General features: G+C 43.2%; 1 protein-coding gene across 1 annotated transcript; it reads right to left on the bottom strand.

Annotated features, from left to right (window-relative positions):
* Positions 1-9,671: 9,671 nt before the first annotated feature.
* LOC143032599 (uncharacterized) lies at positions 9,672-15,742 on the bottom strand. Its single transcript, XM_076197468.1, has 5 exons — positions 15,598-15,742; positions 14,354-14,429; positions 13,670-13,723; positions 11,407-11,799; positions 9,672-11,163 (listed from the first exon to the last, which is right to left on the bottom strand). The coding sequence occupies exons 1-5, from the start codon at positions 15,740-15,742 to the stop codon at positions 10,872-10,874; spliced, it is 960 nt and encodes a 319-aa protein (XP_076053583.1). The 3' UTR covers positions 9,672-10,871.
* Positions 15,743-20,054: the final 4,312 nt, after the last annotated feature.

Below are 20,054 nucleotides of genomic sequence, written 5' to 3'. Positions count from 1 at the left end.
AAATTCATGAAAATAAATGAACAATATAGAATAGGAAGAATGATGTATGAAAAAACAAATTTTGATAAAATAAGAGAATTCTTTCAAAAAGAAAACTGGGAAAGAATATACAAAGAGGAAACAAAATTGGAAGAGAAATGGAATATTTTGACAAAAAATTATAAAGAAGGAGTGGAAAAGTATGTCCCAAGACAAAAACAAGAAAAAGAATATGTAAAGTGCTGGTACAACAAAAGTTGTATGGAGTTAAAGGACAAAAGAGATAAAGCTTGGACCAAATGGAAGACAAAAGACCTGAAAATGGAAAATATATACTTGTTATAGAAATGAATATGTACAAGTGTGCAGAGAGGAAAAGAGAAAATATGAAAAAGATGTCATAGAAAAATGTAAAGATCAACCAAAATTATTTTACAGATTTGTAAACAACAAACTGAAAAACAAAGAAGAATTAGAGAAATTAAGACAAGGAGGATTTGAATACACAGAGGAAATAGAAATGGCAGAAATTATGAACCAGCCCTTTAAATCGGTGTTCACAAGGGAGAACATACAACCTAGAGTGATCGAATGGGAAAAGAAAGTCCCCCCTATGAAAGAAATAGAAGTAACAAAGAATAAAAAAAAATGAAACACTTGAGTAATCTTGATGTCAGGAAATCGCATGGACCAGATGAAATAGCAAACTGGATTTTGAAAGAATGCAGGAATGAACTGGCAGACAAAATACATAGCATAATAAATAGTTCCTTGAAAGAAGGAAAAGTTCCAAAAGATTGGAAAAAGCATATATAGTTCCTATATATAAAGGGGGAAATAAAGACCCTACCAACTATAGATCAGTCTCTCTAACAAGTACAATAGCAAAAAATTGTGAAAAAATGATCAAAAGTAGATGGCTAAAGTATTTAGAAAAAAAAAAAAACGTGCTAAACCCAAGGCAATTTGAATTCAGACAAGGACGATCATGCGTCACCAATTTAATATGTTTCTATTCAAGGCTAATAGATATAATACAAGAAAGAGATGGATGGGCTGATTGTGCATTTCTAGACCTAAAAAAAGCTTTTGACAAAGTACCACATAAGAAGTTGCTTAAGAAATTAGAAACTGAAGGAGGAATACAGGGCAAACTGCTTAAATGGATGGAAGACTTTTTGCAAGAAAGAAAAATGAGAGTAGTGATAAGAGCCAAACACTCAAATTGGGATGAAGTAATAAGTGGTGTTCCACAAGGAACAGTTCTGGCCCCAATAATGTTTGCTATATATATTTATGATATTGATGAAGAAATTGAAAGTTATATGAGCTTCTTTGCAGATGATGCAAAACTGTTAAAAAAGTGAACACTGAAGAAGATTGTGAGTCACTACAGAGTGATTTCAATAAAGTTTGGGAATGGAGTAAGAAGTGGGAGATGGAGTTCAATACTAAGAAGTGTAGTATGATGGAATTTGGAAGAAGCAAAAAAAAAAAAAAAAAAATAGCAGGATCATATAAATTGGGAGAAGAAGGAATAAAAAAAGTAGAAAATGAGAAGGACCTGGGAGTCATTGTTATGAACAATATGTCACCCGAGAAACATATATACAAGATTTTTGGATAAACTTATGATTTGATAAGAACAACCAAAGTGGCATTTACATACCTGGATGAAGAAATGGTGGAGAAAATACTAATCACTTTGATAAGACCAAGATTATATGCATCAACAATGTGGTCACCAAGTACAAAAAAAGGTATAACAAAACTTGAAAGAATACAAAGAGGAATTACAAAATTGGCACCAACACTCTCAAAACTATCATATGAAGAGAGACTAGCAAAACTTGAACTACAGACATTAGAGCAAAGAAGAGAGAGAGGAGATTTGATAGCTATTTACAGAATCATGAAAGGCATAGAAACTATTGATAGAGAGGATCTGATAAAATGGGATGATAGAAATACAAGAGGACACGGAAAGAAAATAAAGAAAGACAGCTATAGAAGAGATCTGAAAAAGAACAGCTTTCCTCACAGAGTAATAGACATTTGTAACAAGTTAGATGAGAAAGTGGTGTGTGCAAAAACAATACATGAATTTAAAAATAGTTTAGATAAAATGAGATATGAACACGGGACACCACGAGCATAGCTCCCCTTCCCGTAAAATACAACTAGGTAAACACACATACACACACACATACACACACACACACACACACACACACACACACACACACACACACACACACACACACACACACACACACACATATATATATATATATATATATATATATATATATATATATATATATATATATATTTGTCGTATCTGATTTTGCAGTTGGCAATGTTGGACACAGGTGTCCAGCCGCTCGACCCAGTTGACCGCGTGAACTCAGACGCGCTAGACCCAAATGGCACTGTGAGGTCAAACACAATAAGAAATCCCTTGGGAATTCTCTGGGGAGGTTGGGCGTTCCAACCTGTACTAATATGTGAGTGTGCGCGTTTGCACGCTAGGCATCTAAAATATTGAATATTCCCTTCAATCATCTTGCAATAGATGCTCGGCTCGGCTACCACTCACTGATCACATCCTGGGATGTCGCCAATCATATTTAAATAAGGCTTTCTGTGGAAACGAATCTTCGTCTTGGCCTGACCTGGGGGACATATTATACCAGAAGACTGCCTCCATGGGCGGTATTAGTGACCTCTCGGCGATGGACTTAATAGTGCGATGGTGTCGTTCCATTATTTCATTTCCACTCGTCCGGTACGCAGCCCTAAAGAAACGTCTCGAGCTCCACTTGTCCAGCATTTCTTTCAGTGCTCACGACTGAAACGCGGTGCCATTATCCATCAGGACTTCATCCACTGGACCCCATTCCAGAAATATCTCATTCATCACCCGTGCAATTTCCTCTCCCGTCTCCGTCTTCAGCTCCCGCCAGGCGCCGAAGCGTCCTGGGCCACAGTCAATCAGCCGATAATGGGCTACGTCGACCGCCAACCTCCTCCAGTTCTCTTCTACGATAAGTTCCCCTGTCGCGTGCTGTCTAGGGGCGGGATCTATTGATTGGCATTGGACACACGCTTTTCACCGCTCTCGGACGTCTTCCCTAGTTATATTCAGGTCAACTTTCCTTGCCAAGAACAATGACCTGTCAACACCTAGGTGATGCGTTCCATGCAACTCTTTCGCGCATAGGAACCACGCGGCACACACTTCAACCTTCTCTTCCTGTTCTTCCGGCACCCTCAGCCAACTTTTCTTCACTCTGGTTAGCGCATACGCTTTGTTCACTCCCGACGGCACTTGGGTTACGCGCACCTTCACGATGAACTCGTCTATTAACTCCCTCAGAATCCCAAGGCGCCGCCTCACAATGACCTCTGCTGTCCCTTTCGTACGTATTCTCTTCACAGCCGTCAGCACTTAGTTCATCCATCCCGCAGCCTCCTGCTGGTGGTGGGTTCGGATGAGGACGAGGTGGATAATATCCATCAGGAAGGAGCTGTTTTTCGAACGCCACATCGCATAACAAAGGAAAGCGTAAGCAGCATTACAGAGACTCTAGTCTCTCGGTTAAACAACACTCCCCAATGGTTATATATACATACATACATACATACATACACATATATATATATATATATATATATATATATATATATATATATGTATATACATACAATTATGATACATAGAAGGATATGGCATATTTTAGTAATATATAGTGAAAAATAAAATATAAGGATGATTTCTTCCGTGGACGTACGCTCCTCAATGGTCGTCTCGTTGTGAGGACCAGGTGTCCTAAGACGTCAAGGTCAGGTCGGCCTTGTTTTTGATACTTCTGATGAATTCCGTCAACTAAGGACACAGCTGAGATGGAACTCCACTGCTGCCAGGCAGATCTACTCCGCTTCTTTCATTGAGTGAAGACTGTAGGGAATTTTTGTTTGCACTAGGATAACCCGGTGTAGGGGGTAAGTTGGGCACTGCTTTTAGCCATTTGTCCAGCTGATTCTTGAAGCTGTCTGTGGATATGTCTGTCAGGTTCCTGATACTTTTGGGAACAGCGTTGAATAGGCGCTCTCCATTGTGGGTGAAACTGTGGTGAATAATGGTTTTCATTCTTTGTGATATACAAACAATAGTCTTGATATAGCAGAGGCGCACGCGTCTTGGATGGAGGTGTTTCTGTAGATCTACATTTGGAATCAATTTTTCCAGGCATAAATAATGATATACCTCTCCCTACGACGTTGTAATGAGTAGAGTCACAGGTGATGAAGCCTTTCCCAGTAGTCTAGGTGATTGATTCCTTCTATGTGGCTGGTGAAAATTCTTTGTACAGATTCTAATTTAGTAATGTCCCCCAATTTGTAAGGAGACCAGAGCTGACAGCAATACTCTAGTCTTGGGAGCACTAATGTTTTCCAAAGTGTCAGCATACTCTCCTTTTTCCTTTAAATGTTCTAAGTATCCAGCCAGTGAGCCTACATGCTGTTTCAGTAATTTTATCATAGTGCAGTGAGAAGGATACATCATCATTCATATGAACTCCTAAGTCCTTGACATGGGTTTTGGCCTTGATGATTTGCTGGTTACAGTAGTAGTATGTAGTGTCCTTTATTTCCTGTGCCGGGCCATATCGGAGCAATTCAAACTTTTCGCTGTTCATTTGCATGTTGTTTTTCTTTGCCCATTTTAAGATTTCATTAAGGTCTTCTTGGAGCAGTGTTGTATCTTCTTTGTGCTATACTGTCATGGTTATTCTGGTGTCGTCGGCAAAAGTAGCACGGGAGTGGTGTAGACCATTGTCAATATCCCCAATCATTACTAAGAACAATAGGGGACCCAACACTGATCCTTGGGGGACGCCACTTGTACTTGGCTTGGTTTTGATAGGCATCCCTGTACAGAGACCTGCTGAGTTCGATTGACCAGGAAGCTATGGATCCATTCCCACAGACACCATATCCTTTCAATTTATGGAGTAAGATCCCGTGGTCCACTCTGTCAAATGCTTTCGCAAAGTCTAAATAAATTTCGTCGGGATTTTTACCTTCCTTTGTGGTTTCAACTATATTCTCGTAGTGTAAGAGGAGTTGGGAGAGACAAGAGCGTCCTTGCCTCAAACAACGTTGGCTGTCATTGAAGGCATTTAAACTTTCTAAGTGGTTTGTGAGTCTTTTGTGGATGATCCTCTCCATAATCTTGGTTAGATGGGAGATTGTGAGGATTGGCCTGTAATTTTTGGCCTGTTCTTTGCTGCCACCTTTATGAATGGGGGATACTATGCCCACTTTTAGTGTCTGTGGTACTGTTCCTTCACTCAGGGATTTTGACCATAGGATTTGTAGAGGCTTTGCCAATTCCAGCTTGCAAGTTTTAAGAAGCCTTGCATGGAATCCACCTGGTCCAGCTACTGAGTTCAGTGCAATGCTGTTGATTGCAGTGATAATATCACTGGTGGTGAACTCGATGTCCTTCAGCAAGGGGTCACTTTATTCTTGTCTTTCTTACTAAAAACACTTTCATACTGGATCTTTAAGATATCCACATTTTCTTTTGGATCATAGATAGTCTTACCAGTATCATTCACAAGAGGGTCTATAATGTGTGTAGGTTGTCAGTTTGTCTTTGGCATGGGAAAAGAAGAGTTTCGAGTTTTCTTTTATGTTTTCCACAGCCTACAACTCTTCTCTTCACTGTTGCTCTTTGTGTGACTGTATTAGGCGTGTTTCTTATTCGTTGAGACAGTCTTGGATCTTTTTAATTGAGGTGTACTGATGTCGTAGTATCCTGTATAGTTTCTTTTGTAAGGACAACCGCTTTCGCATTAAGATTTTTCTGTCTCTAGGGATAAGCTTCTTCTTTGTTTTGGTGGTTCTTGCTGACACCCATTTCTTACAGATGGCTAGAGTTTTTTCTTGTATTCTTTTAAGTTTAGCAGTACTCTCCTTTCTGCTGGTAACGATTTCCCAGTCTATGCTATCTAATTCAGATTCAATACTATCCTAGTTTACTTTGTTGCTATAGAAGTTCAGATTTTCTAGGCTAGGCCTAATTCCATATATATATATATATATATATATATATATATATATATATATATATATATATATATATATATATATATATATGTATAAACATGTGATTCATAATATGTGCAAAAATCTATATGTGAAAGTTAAAAGATTGGCGATCGAACGTTTTCGTCTATTCAAGGTACCTCTGAAGATGACTTGAATAGGCGAAAACGTTTAGTCAGCAATCTTGTTACTTTCTCATTTTATATATATATATATATATATATATATATATATATATATATATATATATAATACACACACACACACACACACACACACACACACACACACACACACACACACACACACACACACACACACATATATATATATATATATATATATATATATATATATATATATATATATACGAGAAATTCGCTAGTGGACAGCGACATTAATCAGATAATTTTATGACCGTCGCGCAAGGATTCGAACCTGCGCTGTACATGACGACAAGAGGCTCCCATGACTACCGCCTTACACCGCTTGACCATATATATATATATATATATATATATATATATATATATATATATATATATATATATATTATATATATACATACACACACATACACACACATGTGTGTGTGTGTGTGTGTGTGTTTTGAAGTTCACCCCCATGTTCCTCAGCAATCTGCATACCTTGTTCACAATTATGCTGATGTGTTTGTCGGGTGATAATTTATCTATGACTAACAACTCCCAGTTTTTTTTTTTTTTTTATTGTTTCACTTGCCAGTGGATAAATTATAGATGGTCCTTGAACATTTACCTATTTCAAGGACTTTGTATTTTAATGTCAATTTCCGTACTCAGTTCTAGTCATATACAGTATTCTGTTTTTGTGATGATTTATTGGAGGGACGGAGAGACGGGGGGAGGGGGGGGGCGCAGATGAAGTGAAATGGGCTTGCTGTTGATGTACTCTGTCTTGCTGCATTGCTTCTGACCCAGGGCAGTGGGGATGATACAGGGATGACCCGACATCCACGAGGAGCTAACACGAGAAGGATGAAAGTGTGGTGGAGAGGAGTGGAATGGGTGAGAGTGGATGTCTTTTGGTTTGGCTACCTCCCTTGCAAGGAGTGGACGAGGGAGTCCTTGGTATATAGATAGATAACTTAAGTATTTTTCACATTTTATTGCCTTTGTGATACATTCCAGTATATTAGATTATATTTCAATTGTTTTACTTTGAACTTGAGATTCTTAATTTTGTTATTTATTTTTATACAAATCTTAATTTTTTTTACCTTGTCCTTGAGATTTTTTAAGTTGATAAGCAGTTATTTTAAGATAAATTAAACTGTTTTGATTTAACATTCACGATTTCAAAAATCATACTTTGGCTTCAATTTGTACTACGAATTTTTATTCTTCTTTTTTATCTATTCATTTAATTATATTATCATCATTATTATTTAAGGGTAGAAAGATGTAGTCACAGTTAATACGTTTTCTTTGACAAACAGCCAATTAAAGAGAATGTGTTATTAAGGAGGCAGCCCAAGAGTTACACTAACACAAATAGAGCCACAATGTCCTCAACCTCTTTCACAGTGATTCTTATGGGGTACTGGAAAAGGCCCTTAATTAAAGCGGTTGGAGTTCTGAATACAGGGTGTATTGAGTTTGGAAAAGTTTGATTCACCCTTCTCCAATAGAACCAGTTAGACCGCAAGCCGGCCCCACCCGATTTGAGAATTGGAGTCAATGATTAGATGAGCTCAGAATAATTATAATAATAATAATAAATTTATTTGGCATTGAATCAGTATACATCAAGTGCAGATAATGAAAATAACACATAGTTCGAAATATCAATTACAGTAGAAACTGCGTTGCTAAAACCAAGCAGTGGTGAGACTGATATTAAGGGTTATAATTGTGGTGGCGAGAGGAACTCTGCGTGGATAAGTAAAACACAAGTAGTACTGGCTCAAAATGTTTATTTGACCAAATTAGACGTGACCGACCATGACGAAAGGTTAACCCCAACTACCCCAGGCGTAGGCCTGGGCATTGAGTATAGCACACGTTCTGTGTGCTATACTCAATGTGTGTGTGTGTGTGTGTGTGTGTGTGTGTGTGTGTGCCTAGTTTTACCTAGTTGTGTTTACCTAGTTGTATTTTGCGGGAGAAGAGCTATGCTCGTAGTGACCCGCAGTTGTATCTTTCAGCATCCAGTTCTTTCTTAAAAGCATGAGTTCTTTATTAAAATCATGTCTGTGTGTGTGTGTGTGTGTGTGTGTGTGTGTGTGTGTGTGTGTGTGTGTGTGTATAACGCAAGGGAAACACTTATAAATGAAGTTATACATAAATGAAGAACATGCATGCAAAATGTATAGATGTAACGTTATACAAAATACATGAATGCTTATGGAATACAGATATAGCACCAGCTCAGAGGCGGAGTGCGTATAAGGGAAAAGAGGGTAGTGATTACATAATGTTATGTAACATAACAGTGCTCAGGGCTACGTAGGTCTAACGACGCACGTAACTACTACGTAATGGCTACGTAGACTACACACATAAAACAAATAATATAGAGGAATTAAGTAATACATATACAGGGAATAATTACTACTAATACTATAGAGGGAAGAATTACTACATGTTACTCCGGTTGATGAGCATAATGATGCTGTTGAGGTTGAAACACACATTGGTACTCACTCATTATAATATTTGTTCTTATTGAATAGATGCTCTGTGCTAGGATTGAATCTGTGCTTGAGAAAAGTGTCTGGTACATGATGCACTAGTTTTGGGCGACTTTAATGCTGTTACTGACACTGGCAGAACCAGATACGAAGTATGTGCCAACTCCCGTGCCTCTGGAATTGGGGACACTAACACTTCTCTCTTTGTAATTTTCGCAGTCTTGAGCAGGGGTTCTCAAACTTTTCAGCTTAATGACCCCCCTAGTAAAGTTTAAAGTTTTCTACAGACCCCCAAACTATTAATTCACGAATTATGTCAGTTTATTATTATTATTGGTGTTGTTATTGTTATTAATGCTAATAATAATATTATTATTATAGTTATTATCCTTATTATTATTGTTATTGTTACTATTATTTTTTATTATTGTTATTGTTATAATTCTAGTTATCAATAGTGTTATTATCATCATTTTGATCCGTTATAAAAGGGCTAGATGACAACATTCATCAAGATGGCGGCGTTCCAATAATGATACAGACACTTTCAAATATACATAATACTTCTTTGTCGCGGCTAGTGCCGCTTAAATTGTTTTTATCGGCTTAAGAAACCTGCACAGCGAAGCTATAGCGGTAATCCCCTACCACACTCCTGGCCAAATGGCCACTTCCGGAAGGGAGTGTGTGGTTGGACATTCCGCATAAATCATCGGAAATTTAAAATTCCCGGCTCTGTGCAGGTGGCGCAAGCGTCTACAACCCCACCTCCCCCTCCCTATCCCCTCCCTTCTTACTCGGCTGCACGGATTGAGCCGTCACTTCAATGAGAAATGAAGGCTTCGCCTGTGGGAGGAGGGAGGGACCCTAAATCTGTGCAGGTTTCTTAAGCCAATAAAAACAATTTAAGCGGCACTAGCCGCGACAAAGAAGTATTATCGGCTGAGAAGAAACCTGCACAGCGAAGCTAAGCATGAGACGAGGATAGGTGGGAGGAGAAGGTGAAGCCCAAATTGTAGTCGAGGACAGGGCTCAAGCCGTTATTACGTGTGTCTCGTATGGGAGACTATTCATCTTATCATTCAGTAGAGGGGAGACAAAAAGCATCAAGTACTTATATCGATATCAATATCAATATATATATATATTCATTTGTTTATTTTTTATAAAAATAATATTGTACAATTTACATAGTGCATAAATTCTATGTAGAATATTGTATCTTGCTCAGCGGTTCCTGGGCCTTCCCCTACCCCTCGGTCGCCCTTTGCCCCCCTTCTTTTGCGAAGAGAGGGGTGGAGCCGTTCCCATGGCGACACATGGGACAGGGGTGATCGAGTGGTAGAGATACCGTGTCTTGAAGGAAGTTGCTGATGCCCAGCCCCCGAGGTCCTGCACCCGTTCCACAGAGTGGGTGCGGAGAAATGCCAGCGATGCCGCGAGGCCTCTGATGTTGTGGGCGTGGGGGGCATGGCCCGGGTCGGCCTTCTCTATAATGCGGCAAAGTAGACGCGCCAGGGACCTCGGGGTTAGGGGGTTCCGAGATTTCGAATTGTAGAAGAGATGATCCTCGGACACCCCTTCCGTGCGTTCCACGTAGTCTTTAAACGCACGGACCGGGCACAGCGGGTGTGGGTTTCCTTCCTCCAGGAAGGATGGTATTCTGATAGGGCCAATCATGTCGTCCGCCTGCTCATTCTTGGCTAGGAATGTAGGTGATGGAGCGAGAGTTAGGGCAGAGCAGTCCTCCTCCAGGTTGGAGAAGGACTGGTGGCGGGTGATCGCCGCCAGCTGTGACGCCCTATAACCCGTAGCCAGGGCGAGCAGAAAGACGGCACGTTGAAGGAAGTGTTCCCCCTCCATGATGGTCCCTTCGAACGTCAGGTACTGCAGAACACGATGCAAGGACCAGGCTAGGACCGGCTGACGTCTCGGCTCTCTCGAGGCGCGGATCCCCTTCATTAGAAGGTTTCGCTCCCTTTGTGGCACTCTGATGTTCATGCCGAAGCAGAGTGGATCAGCGAGGGCTGCGGAGTGAGCCGAGATCGTCGCCGGTGCCCTGTTGGTGGTGTCAGCTAGCCAAGACAGGAAGTCCAGAACTGTGCTAGCGGAGATGGTCACTATCGCGTGTCTCCGAAGGTTGGGAGGGTTGTTGGATCTGGATGACGGTCGGGACCGTAGCGAAGACGCGGTCTGTCGCTTCCTGGTCGAACAGACCACGGGAAAGGGGAGCTGCTCTCACCACGCCCCGGCGAGCTATCTCCGGGGCCGACCGCGTTGCAGACTGACGAGCTGCCAAACGAGCCGCGGTGAAGGCCCTCGCTGCTGGGGGTAGGGCTGATGACGCCATGTTGGCTGTACCCTCTGCCACGGTAGAGAGTGCCGCCAGGGTGTGTCTGCATACAGAAAACACGCGAATCAAATTAGTAGGGCGAGAAGGATCCCGATCCCCGGAGGGTGTAATAAAGTCACATCGCTCAATTGTAGAACGTATAACATATGCGAGGCCGAGGTCGTTTCCGAACGACCTCGTCCTCGGGCGCTAGTCAAGAGGCTCCGTCCTGGGTGAAGACGCTACCTGAGCGTCTCTCGCCAGGACAGGTCTGGACCCTCTGTATAGATTGAAATATCCCACTCACCTCAATTCTTCCCGCGGGAAGTCCTCAAAGCTCGTGGCGAGCGTCGTCAGCCAGTTCCTCATCATCGCGATTGCCGTGACGGTCGAGATGGTAGAGGCAAGGTCTTGTCTGGTCGAGGCCTCCGTCGTCAGCAACTTAGCCTCCGGTTCACTAAGTTGATGGGGGAGGGCGGGGTCCCTGCCCGAGTGCCATAAGCAATCGCGCAGGCCCTCCGGCGCGAAGGGTGGTGGCAGGACGACGGGGAATGATGAAGGGATATGCCGTCGAGGAGGAACCGTCTTGGGTTGGTCTTGGGCCCGCTCGAAGAGAGCAGGGATGTCTAAGGCCTTCTCCCCTTTCTCCTGCGGGAACCAGGCGTTTGGGGAGAGTGCTACCGCCGGCGAGTCCCCCGACCTGTCGACAAACATATGCCCATCAGGGTTTGAACGAGGGTTCTCCAGGAGAGCACCTAATGCGTCCAGAGTGTTAGAGGTGGAATTCCTGGAGGGCGTTGAGTCCGGGGCGGAGTTGGGTCGAATCTTATATAAAACCTTAGCCCCCTCCTCGTCGTTGGCCCACTTTAGGATAACGTCATCTCTCCTCCTCCAGCCCTCCGGTAGCGAGTAGTCGGGAGACCAGGCCACTAGCTTGTGGCCTTCTCCAAACGAGTACTCCCAGGACCGGGGAAGGTCACACCATGAGAAGGGGCGGAACTCAAAAGAGTCCGTCATGGTAGGAGGATAAGGTAAAGAAGAACTGTAGTGGTCCTCCACCCCGTCCAACCCGACGGACGTCTGATTGGGGGGTTCCTCCTGAGAGGGGCCTTCTAGTCCTATACCTGTCGCCGGCACGGAGGGGCGGAGGGAAGGACCAGGAGGGAGAGTGGGAGGGGGGGCTAGAGCCGTAGGTTCAATAGGAGGTTGCTCTGGAGAGGGGTGCGTTATGATTTGCGCGGCCTGAAAGGCCGGATAATGTGATAGGGCCGATTCAAGGACGGGGCCTATCAGGGACGGAAGGAGGGCAGCCACTTGGGCAGCCAGAGTTCCCTCTCCCCTCGTTTCGTCCTCCGGCTCCCTGCCCTTGTGGGATTTACGGCGAGGAAAAGGAGAGCGAGGAAGGGAGGGTGAGTTGGGGGGAGAGGCTGTGGAGGGTGGGGACAAGCTGAGCGTCCTGGACCTCGGTGAGGCAGACCTCTTTTTCGAGCGAGATTTCCTGCCGGGTTCACGCGAGTGAACTAGGGAGGAAGACGAGTTCGTGGGGGTGCTTGACAAAGCAAGCCGTAAGGGTTTTAAGGACCCTTGATGGTCGGATGTATGGGGCTGCCGAGAGGCCTGAGGACGCTCGGGGACACCATACTCCGCAACATCAGACTCGTCCCCTTGTACTCCGAGAGGCCCAGGTTGTGCACCAACGGAAGTCTCGGAGACATAGGGAGACGGATGGCGAGGGCGAACGAGGCCCAATTCCACGCCTAACGCCGGATCCGCCCACACTAGGGGGGGGGGGTCGTCAGCGGATTTCAATTTCCGAGCTCTGCGCCATGCCTCCCGAAGGAGTTCGAGGGCAGCTAGCTTGGAACGGGTTTTGGGAGGAGCAGCACGAATCTCCTCAACCCGCGCTTTGCACACAACGCCAGCTTGTGAGAAACAAGGGGTATGGCGGGAGCAGAGGTCGTGGGGGTGCTTGACAAAGCAAGCCGTAAGGGTTTTAAGGACCCTTGATGGTCGGATGTATGGGGCTGCCGAGAGGCCTGAGGACGCTCGGGGACACCATACTCCGCAACATCAGACTCGTCCCCTTGTACTCCGAGAGGCCCAGGTTGTGCACCAACGGAAGTCTCGGAGACATAGGGAGACGGATGGCGAGGGCGAACGAGGCCCAATTCCACGCCTAACGCCGGATCCGCCCACACTAGGGGGGGGGTCGTCAGCGGATTTCAATTTCCGAGCTCTGCGCCATGCCTCCCGAAGGAGTTCGAGGGCAGCTAGCTTGGAACGGGTTTTGGGAGGAGCAGCACGAATCTCCTCAACCCGCGCTTTGCACACAACGCCAGCTTGTGAGAAACAAGGGGTATGGCGGGAGCAGAGGTCGTGGTGGCCGTCTGACGAGATCCTGGCTGTGCAGCCGGATTCCACACACAAGCGTTTGGTCTGAAAATAGAATAATGGTAATCATAGACGGGGTGTCCCAAAGGTGTCTGGACACAACACCGAAGGGGAAAAACTGCAGGAGAACAGGTAGAGCTCCCTACGAGAACACGAACACGAGCAGGAACCAGACTTACCTGCATGAAAAGAAGGTGGGTTGTTGAGTGACCGACTCGTCTGGTTCCGCGATGCTAAGTGACGGCTCAATCCGTGCAGCCGAGTAAGAAGGGAGGGGATAGGGAGGGGGAGGTGGGGTTGTAGACGCTTGCGCCACCTGCACAGAGCCGGGAATTTTAAATTTCCGATGATTTATGCGGAATGTCCAACCACACACTCCCTTCCGGAAGTGGCCATTTGGCCAGGAGTGTGGTAGGGGATTACCGCTATAGCTTCGCTGTGCAGGTTTCTTCTCAGCCGATAAACATAAGTGTTTTAGAATAAATATTTATATATATTCTTTATGATATTACTATAAGTAATATTCAAGCCAATGATATTACACAAGCTCGTCATCTTGATGTTCATTCACAATGTGGTTGTGTGTATGTGAGATTCTCCCTACACGCACAGAATGGAGAGGATTTTCGACTCTGAGTGAATTGACATGATTTTTCTTTAAGTTTTGATATTGGTTGGTTGATTATTCTCTCTTTCAGTACGGAAAGAGAACAGGATCATTTCATGCTAACCATTTAATTAGACTGACTTTCGACCCCATAGCAATCTACTGACCCCTTTCAACCCCTTGGATGGTTTCATCGACCCCCTAGCAATCTACTGACCCCCTTTCGACCCCTTGGCTATTTGTCGACCCCTTGCACGGTCTCATCGACCTCTGGGGGTCGATATCAACCACTTTGGGAACCCCTGGTCTAGTGGGTTGGAGATTACTGGTTTCTGGTTACAGAGATCGGAAACACATTAATGCAGGAAGTATGAAGACAATTGATAGCATCTAGGTGAGTATTCATTAAAGAATCCTAGAGAGCCGCGGGATTACTAGAGCGTTGGGTTTTCTCGAGACTTAGCATTAACTTGTGATTGAATGGAGATTGGTCTCCAGTAACAAAAGATTGATGCGTAGCTGTTCTTAACCTCTTCGACGCGATGACGCGTACGTGGGTATACGAGGATGCCGACGTTGACGGCTTGCTTATATTTGTTTTGTAGTTGTAGCTAAGTTACCCCCGAATGATGTGACCTGGTTTGATCACGTTTTCTATGTTTATTACTCAGAGTGAAAGAGAACGAGTGATACAGCAGTGACTTTATATTTTATTACGCAAATGATGTGATGCATCGTACATTGGGCATCCACGCGAGAATTTGACTTGTGTTGAAGAGGTTCAACTATTGACCGCATAGAATATGTGCAGTCAAGACCACGCACCGGTGAAAATATAAGTAGATTGAAAACATTACCAAAGAAATTGTCAACCTAACGACAACTCAGCGTGCGAAAGGTAAACAGAAGTGTGTTGCAAGTCAGAGGGTTGTATAAAGAGGAACATAAAGTAGAAATGGAGTAGCATGGAAAAAAAACTACTATGATGGTTAATGCAGTGAGGTTGGAAGGGTGAACGGTAATAATGGAAGAGGTAAAAATGGCACAGGTAAAAATGGCGCACGTGAAAAAATAGGTTAAAATGTCACAATAAGCTTTATGAAATATACACTCTTGGCAAAAGAGGTAGATTAAAACTTGTCTAATTTAAAAACTGGTTTTGAATAAAAACTATTTTCTTAATGTTTCATATACCTGTATAACCTTTTATTCATAATTTGTTTTGATATTGGCAGAAAAACAGAATTGTTTTACCTCCATTTATTAATATAGATTGATACGTTTAGAATTTATGAAAACAACAAAATATGTTTAGACATGAGAACGCCGTTTTATATTAACCTTTTAAAACAAAATGTAATAACTAGAATCTTATGTCGTGACTAAGTGCACTTGATCGAGATTTTCCCTTTTTTCTGTGTAGTCTTTGCATAGATTTATTAGTCTTTTCTGTAGATCAACATATACCTTCTTTGTTTTCTTCCTGGGTGGTTCACTAACTGAATCCCTTGCCATCACTGCACTCATAACAGCCTCCTTCTGAATCGTTCTTAAAAGTTCCAGATAGATGCGTGTTGGTAGCCAACAAGATGATAAAATTTGTTGTTCCAGCATTCACATAGGTTGTTGGTTCCTGGATAGTCATTTATGGTAGCTTGAAGTACGTTGGTTCCTGGACAATCATTTATGGTAGCTTGATGTACGTTGGTTCCTGGACAGTCATAGTAGCTTGATGTACCTTCCAGAGTTACGAAGGAAATCTTTCTGGAATGTGCCGAAGATTTGCTGCTGGAATGCCTGGTTGGGAGTTTCGCCTTCTTCTCTGAACATATGTACCAGACACATAGGTTTGGTCGAAGTACTCTAGCAGGGGAGCTGCCTCATCAAGACATCTAGCCTTGAGTAATTGCATTCCCACTGGAACATCTTCATCTGGTGTAGATGGCAGTGAGTCGATCTGTCCACATAATTGGCGGAAGACCTCACTCCTTGTAAGGTACTCTGAGTCAGGTGGTAGAAAACAACCTTGTGTGCGTGTTTCCGGTCCAAAAACATTGTTGATAGACGGGGTGATCTGCTCGAAGTCATCAATTATGGTTGTTGGGTCTGGGTAGAGTTCAATCTCGATGCAACGATCCATGATTGCCTGCAGCAGGGGTTCCTGTGTTTTAGTCTGCAGACAAGCAAAAACAGTAGAAACTGCAGTGTTACCAATTGGAACACGTAGTACATAAAGCTGTAGAAATCTTAGTGGAGTCATTGGGTAGTTGCCATCCACCAGCCATGTATCAGCAGAAACAAGTAACAGAGTGATTTATCAGCACCAAACGCAATGGTGCGGTTGCCATTGTCTAGCCCATAATTAATTATCGAAGAACAAAAATGGTTTCGGCTTGGGAGCTGCAGTAGTTGACCATTATCCAGTAAGATTCAGATCCTTAAGTCTTTCTGGTACTTGTAGATAGAATTTTGATCTTTGGTTACGCAAATTCCTCTTTGTGATGTCCTCACTTAGAAGTAGTTCATTTCTTTCAATTGATAAATCATCCAGGTTATTGCTGTAAATCTGTCTAAGTGTATCTTCTGTTTCTGCTGGTTTTCTCTTTATGCTGTTGGTGCATTTTGTGGCTGAAATAGCTGCAGAATCAGGAGCGTGGTTGTGTTCATTAGCTGGTACAGGATATACCATATCAAGGCTGGTGGTCATGGTGTCTTTACAAAAAGATGTTCTCTTTAACACACCTCCATCTGATAGCAGTCGATCTTACAATCTGTTTTGTATACATGTATCCTTGGAAGTAAATCTTCTCTTTTCCTTTATTACTTGCTATGACTTCCATGATGAGGTTGTGGTTGAGTCACTGAGATAAATGGTAACCAGAGCTACTGGTTTGGTATCTATTTAGGTAAGAGGACATTGGGACGGCCTAATGTATGTTCCAAAGTTCATCAAGCTGCCCCGATGCCCATTTCAAATTTCTGGAGGACATATTGCTTATTGTGCCATTTTAACCTTTTTTATTTTCACTTGTGCCATTTTTACCTATGCTACTTTAACCTAAAATCACACACACACACACACACACACACACACACACACACACACACACACATGGCGCTGTGGTTAGAGCTCTGGCCTGCCACTACGGAGGTCCGGGTTCGACCCTCGCCCGGGGCTGAAATAATATCAGTATCGCAGCGCTGAGGGGTGTTACTCCAACTCTCGTGGGCGGGGAGTTGGGGGTGTGTGTGTGTGCAAGGTCATAGCATTACCCATAGATCGGACCTACGAGCTCTGAGCTCTCTTCCAGGAGGGAAATAGCTGTCGATCACGAGTCCAACACGTGATCCAAAGACCAAGTGAATACACACACACACACACACACACACACACACACACACACACACACACACACACACACACACACACACACACACACACACACACACACACACACACACAATCCAAGGTTAGGTTGAAAATGTCTGCACAAGTACACAATTCCAGTACAATCTGTCTCTCATGATTTTGTGTTTGGAACGCTCGTCTGGTTCCTAGAACCATTGTCTCCTCCCACTGTTCGAGGGCGCCAAAAGTTTCCAGTGTTCGATGATGTTAAGAATGCTGCGAGAAGAGCTCTTCGTGTCATCAAGACGGTCAAAATGTTATTTATTTCATTAACTCTTCGTTGGTAAATATTTCATGGTCCAGGCAAATGTAGGGCAGCCATGGTGGGTCTCATCCGACACGGAAAACGAATGCTCAGTTTTTGGTGTTTATAGCCAGAATCGAATGCTCTCTCTCTCTCTCTCTCTCTCTCTCTCTCTCTCTCTCTCTCTCTCTCTCTCTCTCTCTCTCTCTCTCTCTCTCTCTCTCTCTCTCTCTCTCGTCATTGCACAATAACAGAAAATCACTTCACCTCAAACACGTTGCATTCATGTACACAGCAATAGCTTATGTACACAAGAATCGGAAGCAAACACACGCTTATTCTGTTCAAATGAATGTAATTCCCAAGTACACACGCAGGTGTTACCTTGGACACACCTGCGAGATTTTGGAAGAGGAATATTAGTGATAAAGTTGGAAAACTGGAACAACATAAACACTCCAGGGTATATTCTTTTTATCAACGAATGGAAATCTAAAGAGACTATTACAGTCTCAAGTTGATGAATTTGCTGACAGGGTTGGATTTTTTTTAAAGGTAATAGCTTCAGCGGAAGATCACTGATGATCACTGATTGAAAATTTGAAGAAGGACTTATAATCCTGATTGGGGGATTTATGAAAGGGCCAGGAAACACGCACCAAACTGAAAGAAAAAAAAAGAGTAGGGGATCTTTGATATATATCTATATCTATACATATATATATATATATATATATATATATAAATATATATTTATAAATACATATATATATATACATATGACACACAGGAACCCACAGTCGGAGAAAATAAACTTTGAATAAAGAAGAATCCTATATTTCGGCTATCAACTGTAGCCCTCTTCAGGAAAGTACATAGAGTAGAGTACAGAGTGGACTTATAAGCTACAGAGAGGAAGAGATGTGGACAGATGACCTCTCTCAGGCGCGGGGCAAACTGGGGTGGCGGAGGAGGGAGGGGGTGAGGAGGGAGGGCTGTAATGTCCGAACCAGCTTGTTAACTGCCGCGCGTGAAATAATGTCAGGTGTCCACTGCCCTTTAGAAATATTAATATTAGGGCATTCCTCAATTAATGCTGATTCAACTATTTTCCTCCTGAAACCGCAGTGGGACTTGAACACTAATCTGGCCTTACCCCAATCGAAATAATGATTCTGGGGTAAGGCCAGATTAGTGTTCAAGTCCCACTGCGGTTTCAGGAGGAAAATAGTTGAATCAGCATTAATTGAGGAATGCCCTAATATTAATATTTCTAAAGGGCAGTGGACACCTGACATTATTTCACGCGCGGCAGTTAACAAGCTGGTTCGGACATTACAACCCCCCCCTCCTCACCCCCTCCCTCCTCCGCCACCCCGTTTGCCCCGCGCCTGAGTGAGGTCATCTATCCACATCTCTTCCTCTCTGTAGCTTATAAGTCCACTCTGTACTCTACTCTATGTACTTTCCTGAAGAGGGCTACAGTTGATAGCCGAAATATAGGATTCTTCTTTATTCAAAGTTTATTTTCTCCGACTGTGGGTTCCTGTGTGTCATTTACAAATGTGCTACTACATTTCTGTTTAGAATATATATATATATATATATATATATATATATATATATAATATATATATATATATGTATATATATATATATATATATCTTAATTGATTGATTTAGCTTATCGTCACAAAATACCTACTATCAGGAGGCTAGGACAGTGCCCTCTACAGTGGATTTAGTAGCGTGGAATTTAATAAACCATGCCCTTGGTTCAATTTTGCCGGTGGCTGGGTTTGAACCGCCATCGCCTTAATCTTCGCCGGAAGTAACGATGCCCTAACCCGCTCGGTCAGCGAGGATCCTACATATGCCACGTCACTCCTGCAAACTTCTCGATCTTATTTCTCCACCTGCCTAGTGTCCCTCTTGCACGCTTCCCATCTCGCGGCGTCCACTCAGTAACACCCTTGCTCCATCGCTCATAATTCGTTCGCGCTAACTTACTTGCCCAATTCCACTTCCTCTCTTTTACCGCCTCCACATTATATATATATATATATGCTTTCGGTTAATGGACTTGTGTAGTCATTACAGGGAAATGCATCATTGCAGGTGAATTTTGTTGACCCTTGCAAGAAGTCTATGACCTTTCGCCTCCAAACATGGCAGATGGCAAGCGTTTGCTTTCATCTTTTACTCAGACCTCAACCTGGACCTGTATCATGACCTCGGATTTCACCAGCATCACCTTGAACTTCACCTCGAACATTACACTGACCTTTGACCTGACCTTTGTCC

Source organism: Oratosquilla oratoria, chromosome 14, assembly GCF_046742065.1.
Source record: "Oratosquilla oratoria isolate Oo_2021 chromosome 14, ASM4674206v1, whole genome shotgun sequence".
Lineage (NCBI taxonomy): Eukaryota > Metazoa > Arthropoda > Malacostraca > Stomatopoda > Squillidae > Oratosquilla > Oratosquilla oratoria.
Note: the sequence above shows the minus strand (reverse complement) of the source record. Positions and strands in the feature narration are given on the sequence as shown.

What these genes read in the sequence shown, in the direction of transcription:
- LOC143032599 (XM_076197468.1), bottom strand. Translation starts at nt 15,742, where the DNA reads ATGACTATCCAGGAACCAACAACCTATGTGAATGCTGGAACAACAAAT. An exon ending in CAGTGATGGCAAGGGATTCA is followed by an intron (nt 14,430 to 15,597) that starts GTTAGTGAACCA and finishes CTCTGTAACCAG; the next exon opens with AAACCAGTAATCTCCAACCC. An exon ending in CCCACCTTCTTTTCATGCAG is followed by an intron (nt 11,800 to 13,669) that starts GTAAGTCTGGTT and finishes GTTTGTCGACAG; the next exon opens with GTCGGGGGACTCGCCGGCGG.